Below are 14,805 nucleotides of genomic sequence, written 5' to 3'. Positions count from 1 at the left end.
ATATCCTAAACACAGTTAAAAGAAATAAAAATTAGACGAAGCACGTAAAACAACACATAAATGTTCAAACCAAATAACCCAGGGATATATATGTTCAACACATAATTTTTTAGCAAAAATAACCCAACGATTGATAACATAAATACCCTTAGTTTCCTCTGACATCCCTATCAATATATGTCAATACTAAACTAAATTAATCTATGCATCTCTTAGTAGAAATGTAAACAAATTGGTTTACAATACAATCAAATAATTTCGAAATACACTACAATACAAAGATTAAAGAACATTGTATGGGTTTGATGCAGGGAACTTCGAACACTCAATTTACTAATTGATACACACAAATCAAGCACTGAACATATATGCTAACTATCATTATTAGCATTAACACACATACAAACTTTCAATCCATAAAATATGTCTAACAAAAATACATTAATAACATTAAAAAACATAAAACATGAACAAACAGTTATATGAATGTATATATATGTAAGAAATTCGAGAAAACATATAAGAATCTCCGTAGCTTGTTGAACAGATGGATTGAAATTGAATGTTGAACCCTAATTTTTTTAGTTTAAGTCGGCCCCCATTTTAGAAATCAAATCAATTGAACTTGTTATTCATCACAATAATTGTATGTAGGGTTAGTTTTGACAATTCGTATAAACGCATGTTTTAATTTAGTTTCTTTGTGATAGTTTGGGTCATATGCCCGACTTGTGATTTTTGGGCTGACACCCTGAAATGTGAGATTATGGGCCTTTTTTCAAACCATAAAGAGTGAGGGTGTTTGAGGCGTCGTTGTTTTTATGAGAGAGAAAACGCGCGACCATCGGGACTGACTGAGTCGAGTCGAGTCGAGTCGTAAAATCAATCAACAACTCGGAAGCATCTTTACACTCAAATACACATTACTCATGGACTGCATTTCTAGACCATTATCGCCGGCAATTGCATTTCCGACTACTCTATTGAAACCACCACCAATCAGCGCCGCCAGAATCCTCTTCCTCTCACGCCCCTCCTCACTCAACTTATCAATATCCTCCACCTCCAAAAATCCTTACTCTTTCAACGGCGGCGGCGGCGGCGGAGATAACAGTGACTCAAATTCTAATTCCGACAACGACGGTGATAATAATCCTAATAACCACCACCTGTCTTTATTTCTCATTTGTTCGTCTATTCAGTTAGCTGCTTCTGCTTCTGCTGTTGCTAGTATTGATGATGAATTTATGTTGTATCAAGTTAAAGGAGGGAATAAAATTAAGCTAATTCCTGATTATTTAAAAGATGTGTTTGTTATTTCCCATACTAAATTCTCGACTTCGTTATCTATTGGGAATGTTTGGTTGCAATGTCAAAGTTTGTTTATGCGCTTAATGCTTCCCGAAGGTTTTCCAATTAGTGTTACTAGTGATTATCTCGAGTATTCTCTTTGGAGAAGTGTTCAAGGTGTTGCTGCTCAAGTTAGCGGTGTCCTTGCTACTCAGGTATTTTTTTATTATTATTATTATGACCCCGAAACCCCATATTTTCTATATGTTTTCTTTACTTTTGATTTTGAAAGCTTTTCTAATTAAATAGGCTTTGCTATACGCTGTTGGGTTGGGTAAAGGGGCTATTCCAACTGCCGCTGCTGTCAATTGGGTGCTAAAGGATGGAATTGGGTATCTTAGTAAAATATTTTTGTCAAAATTCGGCCGCCATTTTGATGTCAATCCTAAGGGCTGGAGGCTGTTTGCAGACCTCTTAGAAAATGCTGCGTTTGGATTAGAGATTCTGACTCCAGCTTTTCCCCATCTGTTTGTTCCTATTGGTGCTGCTGCTGGAGCTGGACGATCTGCAGCTGCCCTAATCCAGGTAAAGATGATAATTTCCTGCCAAATTGTTCACGGCATACCTCTATGGACTTTATTTGTTTTGGGCTCAAATTATCGTTTTAGTTTAGTAAATTGTGTGAAGATTGGTTGCAAATATCCACTTGATTAGCAATGCTATTATTGAAGTTGTTTATCACCTATGTTTGGTATATAAGCTGAAAGCTCACATGAAGTTCCTATCTCTTATGCCTATAGTGAATTTATGGGACGGGAGACTCATAGCGTGCCTTTCTTCACACTGTCCAGTGCTTTTTTGCAATTCTGTTTATATTTTAATCTTTCCTCTGGTCTCCTAGGAGACTTATACAAGCTTTATGGTGGAAGCCCTCTACTGGATTCTGTACCTTGAGCAAGAATAAAGGTGACAACATCTTCTGGCTGCTGAGGAGATATAGGATCTTTAATAGCCTCGGTTTACATATCATATTCATTGGGATAGTTTATGCCTCATTTTGGGTTTACTACTATCTATATCTGTCACAGTATTCTTTGTGCCAATCCAAATAGAGACTTCAGGCCTCTAGTCATCTAGGATTCCCCAGTTTGTCCTCTGTCTTCGGCATGCATATTTAATATCTACAACTTCTCCTTTTGTGTGATCCCTCTTCATAGTGTTACCTTTTATTAAAAAAAGAGAAAAATTGATAGCTTTATCCCTTGTATATTTTATCAGGGATTAGGACTTGCTGTGTTGTGTTATTAAATATCTAGCGGAAAGCAAATGTATATTTCCTCTGAAAACTGTTACCATTAACCATTATGGACTTTATCCTTCTCACTGTCATATATGCACAAATAATAATATTAATCTGAATTCTTTTCATGATAGGCTGCTACAAGAAGCTGTTTCTATGCAGGCTTTGCTGCTCAGAGGAATTTTGCAGAGGTAATTTCTGTTTGTTCAAGTCTCCAGTTATGAATGAATGAAACTAAAGCCACCATTAATGGCAGGTAATAGCGAAGGGTGAAGCTCAGGGTATGGTCAGCAAATTTGTTGGCATCATGCTCGGCATAGCAATTGCTAACTGCATACAATCTTCTACCAGTCTTGCTCTTGTTTCTTTTGGTGCTATAACCTGGATTCACATGTTCTGCAATCTAAAGTCGTATCAATCCATTCAACTTAGGACTTTGAATCCATATCGAGCAAGTACTTTTCTTCTTTCTCTCAGTGTATAGTTAATATAATCATATCGTGTTACTTTTTTTGTATAAGCTTTGTATCAAGTATCTTCTATTTAACTATACTAAGGGTCTCAACTATCTGAACGTTGACTCTCAAATTATAAAATTTATACTTAGTTGGTGATTGCCACTGACCTTTTTTTCATCCCAGATGACTGCTGACCATTTTTTCATCCCAGATGACCGCCCTTGACTTTTACTTTGCAAAAACCATGTGCTTTAAAAAGTTCTGTGCAAATATGGCATTGTGTAATATTACATATACAATGTCGTAAGAATTAAGTTAATCATTGAAGTTTTCCTAACATTTTGATCTGTTTGCATGTCGTCTACACTTATATAGACTAAAGATTGATTCCATCAGTTCTGGTGATACAACATATCTCTAGCATATGCATCTATTCAGGATTTATATACCTGAATGCAGTGACGGTAATTTTTTTTTCTAGATTTTTGTTAAAAGGTAGTGCTTGTTGATTTTAATGTTTCTTTTGGTAACTGCCAAGTTTCCCTGAAAGCTCATGCCAAAATTAGAAACAGTCCAAACATGTAGATCTCTGTTGGGATCCCATTAATCAATATTTATTTCCTTGACATGCCATATTATAATGTCGAAGAGTTTAGGATGAAGGGGCATGAATTATGGATGAATTTAAGAAGTAAATAATATGGACATTAATATGCCATTTTTTTTAAAGCTACCATATTATTATTATAATGCCATATTATAATGTCCGTAGTCCACGTATTAGTGAAATAAGTAGGACAACTATTTTATGCATGTGCCACGTCATGGACTTTTGGAGACTCCGTGACAGATAATACAACAAAAACTTTAGTAATGGGATTCATTTTTGGTATCATTTCTAGTTTTATTTTATAATTTGTTTAATAGAAAAATGAGAATTGTTATAAAGAGATAAGAAAAATGTAGAATCCACTATTACTGTAGACATTATTATATATTGTGCAAAGTCTACTAGAAAAATATACATTCATAATGATGTACTATGAGTTTTAATGTAAGCAAAGATTTTCCTTGAATGCAAGGAGAATGTGTCGACTAAGTGATCTTCTGGGGTATGATGATCTTTTAGAAATTTTAGAGTTAATCATATGTGTCATTTGAGGCAATTAGACTGTGTTCAAGTTCTGTTCATTTAGCAGCATTGACTGCAGAATTGCTTTGCTTAGGCATTTATAAATTTCCTTGTATTTTATATACTGTTCAATATTGGTTTTAATAACAGTTTTCTTACAGACTTGGTCTTTGGTGAATATCTGCTTAGTGGTTTAGTGCCCTCGGTAAAAGAAGTTAATGCCGAAGAACCATTTTTTCCTGCAGTGCCAGTTCTTAATGTCAAATCTGACTACAAGGTAACTTTAATTTATTTCACCTATGTAGTCAATATTGCAGTGTTATGTCTAATGTCCTGATATTGCATTGTTTTGTGACAGAGAACTTGTGAAAAACTTTATGCATATGAGAGAGTGTCCGTAAATGCAAATATTATAATTGTTACTGAGTTTAAAATCTAAATACACTAGCAGGCTCTGACCATCATCCAATATGATGTTAGAGGTAGGAGGTTGCATTTTCTCAAATGCTTCCAACAGTGTATTAAACTTAACTGTCAACTTGGAGTTATATTTCTGAATTATAAACGACGGGCCATACACATTTTTTTGCATGATTGTAACAAAATAATTCAGTATGCAATATCTCTTTATTAAGTATTTTTCATGTATTGCTCCTTTTAGTTTGTTAGTCCTTGGTTCTAATTTGAGGCACTGTGGAATTTGATATTTCAAATGCTGCAGAGGCTGTTTATTCTGTTTATTCTATTTCCAAGTAAAGGAAGACCGCAGAGCTTCTTTTTTGTTTGTTTTCCTGTCTAACGTGTTATATGTGGGTGTAATCCTTGTTACCTGTCTGTATCTTTTTTTTGATAGGTTACGTAATTTTTGTTAGAGTAGGAGTGGGGGAAGTGAGGAATTGATCCCATAACCCTGGCCATGGGGAGGGGTGCCTTGCCACTAGGCTAAACATAATTAATTTTAATCAATAAAAAACACAATTAATATCATACTATTTATTATATATGGCACCGAGGATTGGCTTGAGAATAAGTTTTCCTGTCCAAAAGTTAGCACCGTCAGTCCGATCATTAAGTATCATCTTTTCATTATTTTGTAGGCACAACCAACAGTACTTTCACCAGAAGCTAAGCTTGCAGCTGCTGATATTGAACGCCGATTACATCTGGGTTCTAAGTTATCTGACTTGGTAAGAGACAAGGAGGATGCACTTGCATTGTTTGACCTCTACAAAGAAGAAGGCTACCTTCTTACTGAGCATGAGGGGAAATTTTGTGTAAGTGTACAGCTGCCCCAATTTTTTAAGCGAACTTTTTCTTTGTTATGCTTCCTCACGTTTTATCTTTTCTTAGCCGTCCACGTCTCAATATTTTCTTTTATCTATCCATGTGTCAGGGAATATCAACAGTAGTAAAGCGTTAAGTTGACATTTTTGCTTTTTTGTTTGGTTTCCCTCTGTTATATTCCGTCATGCTTAATGTTACTCGAAGATCATGCGTGGTTTAAGTTTAACAGAGTATTTTGTAGCTCATAGGAAAAAAATTTCAAAATTGATTGGAAAATATTATCGACTGTTTTTTCCTTTTTGTGTGTATGCACAGATATGTGCTGTGGATTAATAAATATCTGTGTATGTAGAAGATTCGAACTTTTAACCATTACAACTTTCTTGATTTGCTATTTACTTTTGCAATTAAATTTTAAACCAGGTTTCTTTGGTTTCTTAGCAAATAAGTAAATTTTTATTTGCATGTATGAAGAAAAGGAGGACAATCAAATACACTGAAACATGTTGAAGTGAATTAGCTGGATCCATTCTAATGTATATGATTCATCTCGTTTGTGTTCAGGTGGTACTAAAAGAGACCTCCACTTCACATGATATGCTGAAGTCATTATTTCATGTCAATTATCTTTATTGGTTGGAGAAGAATGTTGGAATAAAATCAGTTGGTGCATCAGATGATTGTAGACCAGGGGGAAAGCTGCAGATTTCTCTGGAGTATGTGCAACGTGAATTCAACCATGTCAAATGTGATGGAGAACTAGTTGGTTGGGTAACAGAAGGTCTGATAGCACGACCATCACCTAATAGGATCCGACCAGGCTATTTATCCTCTACTTTTAAATGCTAACATGGAATTGGATTATTTCCTGTCGTGAGCTATCTTAGCAAGTAGTTGAAAATGAATTTTGGAGATAATTAGTTGACAACCTACATATCTTCCCTGTGGTTGCTGATAAACTCAATAACACAGAACTAAGTTCGACATACATGGCCCTCAAGTAGTAGAATGATAGAAATGGAATTAGAAATGTAAGTTCCAGTAGAAGGATTTGATGAACTTGACCAAATTCAGCCATCTCAGACACACGACGTGACTTTTGGGGCATTGATATGCAGAGGTGTGGACTGCTGTTACATAATGCAAGAATTCGTTGATATTTGCATTTTCGTTAGAGATCATTAAGATTATGGATTATTGCAGCAAAGGATGTTAAATTTCCACGTATATACTTGGGTTGGGGTTTAGGCATAGGACCACAATTTTGAATATCTGGGAACTATTTTATCTATGTAGTTTTGTTCATTGTAAATTTTCTATTAGTTTAAGGTCCAGTGGCAGGGTTAAATTTTGGGGGAGATGGCATAAAAAATTCAGAGAATGATCTCAACTGTATATCCTACCTAATATTGGAAAATATAGATTTTTGTTCCTTGTTCATAGATGCCAAAACTAAGGTTTATTTGGAATTAGAATAGGTTTGAGATTTATCTGGTAGCCTTTATTAGTCATAAAATTTGTACACACCTGAAATTTGAAAACTACAGGGTAAAATTCTAAATAATTTTGACAAGGAGAGAAAAATATCACTCAGCCTGCATTAGTATCACTATGGTACATGCACAAATTACATGAAGAACGACAAAGTCTAAATGACATACAATGCAACTTGAAAATTTGCAATAATCTCAATTTCCATTGTTTACCACCTGAGTGCACAAGTCTTCGTTTCTCACACCACCTTTCCCTGGTTTATCCTGTTGTAAAACATCATGCAATTTTTATTTATTCTTTAGGGAATACGTGTAGTATCGTCAAACTATATCAAATCTTGGTAACTTTATCCATGACCATGTGGGGGACAAATGTGAATGTCTACCCCGACTACATAATCCTGGTGGATGGATCTCATTAACAGCAGCAGAATGTAACCAAATACTTTTTAACCAGCAGCCACTTCCATGTAAAAACCAATATTACCTCAGACTGAGAGAGACAGCACATATTTCAAACATATTTAATGTATTAATTCTTGCATGTGGCTTGTGTGTATAAAAATACCTTCAACCTGGAAACTCATTTTTGTCTTTGTACAGCACACAAAGAGCCCGCTAACGGTGTGGATGATTAAGAAATTTGAGCTTCCCCGAGAAACCAACTCAAAAGTTAAAACCTAGGGGCACACAGAATGTTCATGTGTTTCAACATCGTCACTGACATCTGAATCATATCCACTTGCTAAATGCACCACGTCTAAGCCATTTTCAACTTTGCTTGCAGAAGCATCACATGATTTCAAACATTGATATTCTTTGTCTTTCACATCAACCCTGGAGCAAGCAAGTGACTGCAAAAAGTTGAAGTATGCATACTTCAAATCAAATCGCATATCATACCCTGCAAGAGAAAATCATATTAAACTTGCATATAAATTCCAACAAGTTAAAACAAATCAAGATCTCGGTGTATTACAATAATTTACAGCAACAGTTAGGCCTCTGCTATCTGGAGTCTGTCTAACATGATGAAACCACATACTTGGCCTGCAAAAAATTGAACAGGTCCCATCATACACTTAATCCCAAGAAAGGGAAAAACTAAATAATGGGGTAACATAATTGAAACTTTATACTGTAACTTGTATTTTCCCACAACACCACAATTATTCAATGTAAGTGACGAGAGCGCACAGGATTTCTCTGTGTAAAGCTTGCTCAGATTGTATCTGACAAATTATTCCAAAAAAAGAAAGGCATACACATAAGCACATGAACTGGAATGTTAGAACCTTTTGGTGAGTGGAAACCTCATCCATTCCATGATGATGATTGAATTGCTTGGGAATTCTATCTAGTTAGCCCTTCTAAACAGAGGAAGTGGAGCTCATTACCTTTGGTTTGCTGCTAATGTCACCTCAAACGATTGGCATTAATAGCATGTATTCTACCAATACATAATTGGAAACAAAATCATGCACATAATACATACGTTTGTATGCTAGTACGGTAGTACCTACTGGCTACTGGAGACTAGAGAGTGCCAAGCACCAAAAGACTGAACAATATCTTAATCTTTTTTTCTTTTTTTGATAAGTAAACTCACACACAGCGGCACAGCCAGGGGTCGAACCCTTGACCTCCAGAGGAGGCAAGAGCTCAACCACTGCATCAACCCTTTGTTGGCAACAAAATATCTTAATCTTTACTTCTTTAAGATGCCATCGAGTTCGGTCTCACCCTCACCTATCCTTTTCAAGAAGAGTCTTGATGTGGCAACTTTGACAAACATAAGATAGAGTCTGATGCGACAAGACTGGCCTCCCTTTGTCTGTGTGGGTGTCGTATTTTTATATACTACATATCTACAAAACTAAATTTAGTGAAACAGAATATAATTTCCTTAACCGCATTTCTTAATGAAGACAGATAAGTTCACCTGGAAACTTATGATGCAGTAGAAAGGTTCTTTTAACCCTTTAAAGAAAGGTGTAGAAAGATGAAAATCATAGAACTTGTTCAAGTATAAGCTGCACATTGTCTTGGATTGAGATTTAGTACTAAATGTCACTGTAGATTATTAGTTATCACTCAGTCTCTCATAAATACCATACCTAGGAACCTAAGTTGATTCTTGGATTTCATTCTTTCGGATTTGTAAACTGTGATTATTTTAGAATAACCAAGGGAAAGGCATGTATCAATCAGAGAATATTCGTTTGTCGAAGGAACCCAACATAATAATCTTAAGTACACAGTTGCAGAACAATCGGAAATTGGAACAAGCTAGTAGACTTACTCCTAAACTATCCGGGTTCTCTTTAAATACACACTTATGCCAGTGCCAACACTCATCATAGGTTCCTATTTCAATTCCCTCTGACATTTAATGAACTGTAAAGATACTTGTGCCAAATCATCCTAAAGAAAGCCTCCAATGATTGATGTAACAGAAAGTGACAACAAATTATAATTCGTTTAAAAGAACAACTTTGTGTTGGACAAAATCACACAAGTGTACATATAGAAACAAAGAAAAGAGGTGATAGTGACAGGAGCTTACAGATAAAGAATCTCGCCAGCCTTAACTGTACACTCGAAAGGCTTTGGTCCTTTAAAATACAGAGGGAATCTAGCCATGTCTCTCTTTTTAGTGTCTGGTGAAGGGTATGGATTTACACTGCACCATGGAACGTATCTTATCGGATCCTCAAGTTCCAACTTAAACTCCCCCGTATCCTATATATCACACCAAAATGCAAATTTAAACACACACAAACACACAACATATGAACCGTATAGACTCAACTACTGAAGATCTCCTAAACAAAAGAGGTGGTTTCCAAGTCTACGTTAGGAAGAACCAAAATAGTAGGTAGTAATGTTACATATGCCGAGTAAAACACGCTGAATACATAAAGCGAGTGATGTGTATGATTACTAGTTGGTGCAATGAATAACCTAATGTTTGATAATTCAAAAGGGGGCCCGTATGCATGCACTAATGATGTGAATACAATCACCCCACTCACAATCAGATAACTCATAAATTAGATATATGAATTGTGAGGAAATCCTAGTTACTGTTTTTATGTGCTTTTAGGAAATCAAGTTCTTGTATATGCATCAGATATCGGACTCGGATATGGGTATCGATCCAAGTGTCGGACTCTTAGTTTCTAAAAAAATTAGGATTCGTGGATATGGATCCGAAATAGGTGCGGAGTTTCGGCATTAAACCTTCACATAAGTGAAGTTATGCCTACTCATTATATATTTTACATTAGTACCTTAGTGTCTTCTACCAATAAAACATACAAAAAATTGTTTATGTCGAATTTATCGCATAAATATAAATAGTAATCTATGGACATCTCTCTCTCAAAACAAGTTGTTGGTAGGCCTTGTAAATCATTTTGCACATTCTTGAATATTTACGGGTGGTGGCCCTAAATGTCACTTTAGGGTGAAAAATGGTCCAAAGTATCACTTCTGAAAATAATGGCCCAAAATGTCACTTCACCACGTTACTTTGCTCAGCGTTTTGATAAAACGTGACTTCGTTCCACGTTTTGGCGATTTTTTATTTTTTATTTTTTAATTAACAAAACGCTACTATAAACTCATCTTGGTTAGCTTTTTTAAAAAATTAAAAGGGAAGAAATGCTAGACAAAGTGGTGTTAAGAGCCAAAATTGTAAATCATGTAGCATTTTGACCCAAAACACTACTTCATCTAGCGTTTTACACACATTATTTTTTCTAAAAAATATTTTTAAACCCAAATAAAAAATTGTTAAACCCTAACTTATAAAAATTTAAAACCCAAAATTTTAATATTTTTAAAATTGTTAAACCCTAAAATAATAATAATAATAAAATTTAAAACCCAAAATTATTATTAAATTAAGTTATACCCTTAAATTTTAAAATTGTTTAATTTAAAATTTACATTTTTGATTCTTAGGTTTAAGTGCCTAGATTAAATTAGAATTTAGGCTCTAAGGGTTTATGACCTAAAACCCTAAACCCTAAGCCGGTGTACCTTTTATTATTATTTTTTTTAATATTTCTAAAACTCAAAAGGGGATTGATAAACCCTAAAATGTTAAAAAGTATTAAATTAGATGTCTCTTTTATTCAATTTTTTAATATTTCTAAAACCTAAAAGAGGATTATTGAACCCTAAAAAATTTAAAATTGTTAAATTAGGGTACATTATTAAATCTAAAAATATTAATTTAAAAATGATTGTTGAAAATATAACATTAAGTGATGTTTTTGGCCCCAAAACGACACATAATAAAAAGCTTAGAATATAAAAAAAGAGTTCAACACCTTAACGCTACATAGTGTGGCGTGGTGTCGTGTAGCGTTTTGATAAGCGTTTGTCCTATCAAAACGCTACACGATAGCCCGTTATGAAGTGACATTTTGGGCCATAATTTTCAAAAGTGACGTTTTGGACATTTTTTAGTGAAATTGTGACATTTTGTTGAGAAAGAAAATCCTACAGCTTACTATTAAGCAGGCAAGCAGCACAAGGTCCATCATCCCTCATTTAAATTCAGTAATTCTAAAGTCCACTTCAAGTTCACTAAAACAAGGATTAACAAGAAACGCAAAGCACATTATTCTGTATATACAAATATGTCTAGCTGCTCGTGAGAAGTAAAGGGGAGCAGTAGATATATTATGTTAGGGAAAAATCATACACATTGCAAACGATAAAAAAAATGATAATTTGGGCTGGGGGGGGGGGTTGAAATTGACCTTAGAGTAGTGATACTGAGCAGCAGGATAATCCTGAATATACATTCGATGAACATCAGTAGGAGGAAGAAGCAAAAAATGCTTCTCACCAGTAACAACAGCATAAAGATTCTCATAATGATCTTTATGAAACCAAGTCTGGGAAAACTCATTCCCAATCCACAAATTAACGGCCTCAGGTTTACAACCCAACGCGTCGGTAGCCCATCCAATATGATCCTCAATATCAGCAGCAATAGCAGAATACTCTAGCCTCAAGCAATCATTCTGTTGCTGAGCATAAGCCACCACAGAATTTTCCCCCAAAGCCGAATTCTTAATTTTAGAAAGGGCCTCTGAAAAGGGGAGGTTTTCGACATGGGGGGAAGCGAAACAGAGGGAATGAGGGGAAATGGGGGTGAGGGAATCAGCATTGCCGGAAGGAGTGAGGTGGAGGGAAACAGGGGAGGCAGAGAGGGTATTAACAAGGTAATCGGGAGAAGACCAGAGAGTGGTGGCTGGAAAGAGGCATTTTGCGGAAGAGGAGATGATCAAGGGTTTGTTTGGGGAAACGTAATCACGGAGGAATTCAAGAGCCCTTGGCGGGGTCTCTAGACGGGGAATCTGTGGACTTGTTCCTAAGCTTAACTCTCTTGTTTCATCCCATAGCTTCTTTATTTTTTCTTCCATTTTCCACTTTTACTTACTCCACCCCTGCCGCTTCTTCTAATCTTTTCCGATTCCAGGCTGGGGTATCGAATTTTTTCAAATAATTTTAATTTTTTGTCAATGATATAAATTTTTTATTTTTTTAATTGTATTTGCTAGTTTAGATTTTTATTTATACACTCTTGACTAAACTTTAGAACATATTATTTATATTGTATCATATATTAGATTAAAATTTAAAACTTATATTTTAAAAATTCGATGTTAATATCAACCGAAAGTGTTCATGTATAAATAAAAGATGTATAAATATTGTTAGGAATATATGTATTAGTTTGATGATAAATTAAACAAAACACTTAAGTAGAAATCTAGTGTTTGTAGTCTCAACGGATAAGACCATCTTGGCTATCCATTGATGGAGTAACTTTACTTAGAAATAAGTTTAGTATTGTAGCACATTTCAGTCTCTGTATTTGAGTTATAATTCTTAGAAGTTGTGGGGAATTATAAGTCATGTTGACTACTAGTGGATATGCAAATAGGAGGGCTAATTGTAAATATTTCATGCCTTGTAATTTTGTATAAATTAAGTAGTATCAACTGATAGATTAAAGGCCTTCAACGGATGAGAAACGAAGTTTCAACGGATGTCTCTAAAGCTTCAACGGATAACATCCATCAACGGATGAGTGCATCAACGGATAAAGTTTTAACTGTTAAAGCATCAACGGATGTCTCTAAAGCATCAACGGATAAAGCCATCAACGGATGAAAGCTTCAACGGATGCTCAGTTCCATAGCAGTTGATAGTGACAATTCATAAGCTGACATAGGCACATGGGTTGACAGAGACAATTGGAATGTGGTAGCCTCTTGGAGGAATCAAGAAAAAGCACCATTTCCATTCTGGTGCAAATAAGGGAGTATTCAAAGATTCACAGATTATCTTAGATTGCATTGGATAGAGAAATGAAGAAGAAACATGTGAAGAACTATTTTATAATTGTATTTTATCTTTGTCTTCACTTGTAAACTTGGTGATATATAAACCAAGTTGCAGCTAGTAATTAGATGTGAATTTTCCAGAGCTGTTTAGAAAATATAGAAAGAAAATCATCTAGTTTGTACTAGGAAGCAGCTGTGAACAATTCTTTGTACCACAGATTTTCTGAAATACACATCTCTGGTGGAACAACAAATCCACCAGAAAATTTTTTAAAGCCTTTGTGTTCTTTACATTTGTGCCTTGAATATACATCTGTCAGCACATGCTCAAAGCACACTTGGAGACTTGGGATTTCAGCAGGAAATGTGTTCACACATATCTGTTCATCATACACTTATCTTTTGAAACTGCTCAAAATTTGAAAAAGTTTTAAGATTTACATTCAACCTCCCTTCTGTAAATCTCATTATTAGTTCCTTGGGAATAACAATTGGTATCAGAGCTAGCTCTTAACATACAAAGAGTTTAAAGATCTATTCTACTAACATAATGAGTAAGAAGGATATTGGAGTGAAGATTCCAATCCTGGAAAGAGATAATTATCATCACTGGAAAGTGAAGATGCATCTACATCTTCTCTCTCAAGATGAAAGCTACATAAACTACATTGAGAATGGTCCTCACATCCCTCACAAAGTGGCCACAGCTGCTACTTCCACAGTTGCTGTTAGACAGTCTATTCCCAAGCCAAAAGCAGAATGGACTGATGAAGATATTGAAGAGGTTCACAAGGACAAGAAGGCCATGGACATTCTGTTTAATGGCCTAGACAAAGATATGTTTGATAATGTCATTAACAGCCAAACTGTTAAGGAAATTTGGGATACTATACAACTTATCTGTGAAGGTACTGAACAAGTTAGAGAAAACAAAATGCAGCTTCTCATTCAACAATATGAATATTTTCATTCGAAAGAAGGAGAATTATTGAATGATACCTTCAATAGATTTCAGAAATTATTGAATGGATTGAAGCTGTATGACAGAGTGTACCAAGTCAAGGATTCTAACTTAAAATTTCTGAGGTCTCTAACAAAGGAATGGAAGCCTATGACTGTTTCACTAAGGAATTCTCAAGATTATAAGGACTTCACACTTGAAAGATTATATGGAATTTTGAAGACCTATGAACTTGAGATGGAGCAAGATGAGCTGTTGGAGAAGGGAAAGAGAAAAGGTGGATCAATTACACTTGTAGCTGAAAATGAGAGAACTGAAGCCAGAAATGAAGAAAAGACAATGTCAAGTCTCAAAATTAGCACAAGCAAATCAGAATCAAGCAAGGGAAAGGAGCAAGCAGCTGAGGTTGAAGACAATTCCAGTCAAAATGACTCTGATAATGTTGATGAACATCTGGCTTTTCTGTCCAGAAGGTTTGCAAAGATGAAATTCAAGAAAAATACTAGAGCCACTAAG

At 35.1% G+C, this 14,805-nt stretch overlaps 2 protein-coding genes across 2 annotated transcripts; one reads left to right on the top strand and one right to left on the bottom strand.

Annotated features, from left to right (window-relative positions):
* Positions 1 to 729: 729 nt before the first annotated feature.
* Positions 730 to 6,902, top strand: LOC141676936 (protein root UVB sensitive 1, chloroplastic). The gene is made up of 7 exons (XM_074482649.1): positions 730 to 1,505; positions 1,600 to 1,875; positions 2,725 to 2,781; positions 2,847 to 3,045; positions 4,342 to 4,457; positions 5,278 to 5,454; positions 6,029 to 6,902. Exons 1-7 carry the CDS (start codon positions 930 to 932, stop codon positions 6,311 to 6,313), a joined length of 1,686 nt encoding a protein of 561 aa, XP_074338750.1. The 5' UTR covers positions 730 to 929; the 3' UTR covers positions 6,314 to 6,902.
* Positions 6,903 to 6,966: 64 nt separating this feature from the next.
* LOC141676937 (lysine-specific demethylase JMJ32) lies at positions 6,967 to 12,451 on the bottom strand. The gene is made up of 4 exons (XM_074482650.1): positions 11,733 to 12,451; positions 9,524 to 9,699; positions 7,937 to 8,007; positions 6,967 to 7,861 (listed from the first exon to the last, which is right to left on the bottom strand). The coding sequence occupies exons 1-4, from the start codon at positions 12,399 to 12,401 to the stop codon at positions 7,638 to 7,640; spliced, it is 1,140 nt and encodes a 379-aa protein (XP_074338751.1). The 5' UTR covers positions 12,402 to 12,451; the 3' UTR covers positions 6,967 to 7,637.
* Between the last annotated feature and the right edge of the window lie 2,354 nt (positions 12,452 to 14,805).

Source organism: Apium graveolens, chromosome 8, assembly GCF_009905375.1.
Source record: "Apium graveolens cultivar Ventura chromosome 8, ASM990537v1, whole genome shotgun sequence".
Classification (NCBI taxonomy): domain Eukaryota; kingdom Viridiplantae; phylum Streptophyta; class Magnoliopsida; order Apiales; family Apiaceae; genus Apium; species Apium graveolens.
Note: the sequence above shows the minus strand (reverse complement) of the source record. Positions and strands in the feature narration are given on the sequence as shown.

What these genes read in the sequence shown, in the direction of transcription:
- LOC141676937 (XM_074482650.1), bottom strand. Translation starts at nt 12,401, where the DNA reads ATGGAAGAAAAAATAAAGAAGCTATGGGATGAAACAAGAGAGTTAAGC. An exon ending in CTCAGTATCACTACTCTAAG is followed by an intron (nt 9,700 to 11,732) that starts GTCAATTTCAAC and finishes TGTGATATATAG; the next exon opens with GATACGGGGGAGTTTAAGTT. An exon ending in GCTGGCGAGATTCTTTATCT is followed by an intron (nt 8,008 to 9,523) that starts GTAAGCTCCTGT and finishes AATTTTTTGCAG; the next exon opens with GCCAAGTATGTGGTTTCATC.
- LOC141676936 (XM_074482649.1), top strand. Translation starts at nt 930, where the DNA reads ATGGACTGCATTTCTAGACCATTATCGCCGGCAATTGCATTTCCGACT. An exon ending in CTCAGAGGAATTTTGCAGAG is followed by an intron (nt 2,782 to 2,846) that starts GTAATTTCTGTT and finishes CATTAATGGCAG; the next exon opens with GTAATAGCGAAGGGTGAAGC. An exon ending in ATGTCAAATCTGACTACAAG is followed by an intron (nt 4,458 to 5,277) that starts GTAACTTTAATT and finishes ATTATTTTGTAG; the next exon opens with GCACAACCAACAGTACTTTC.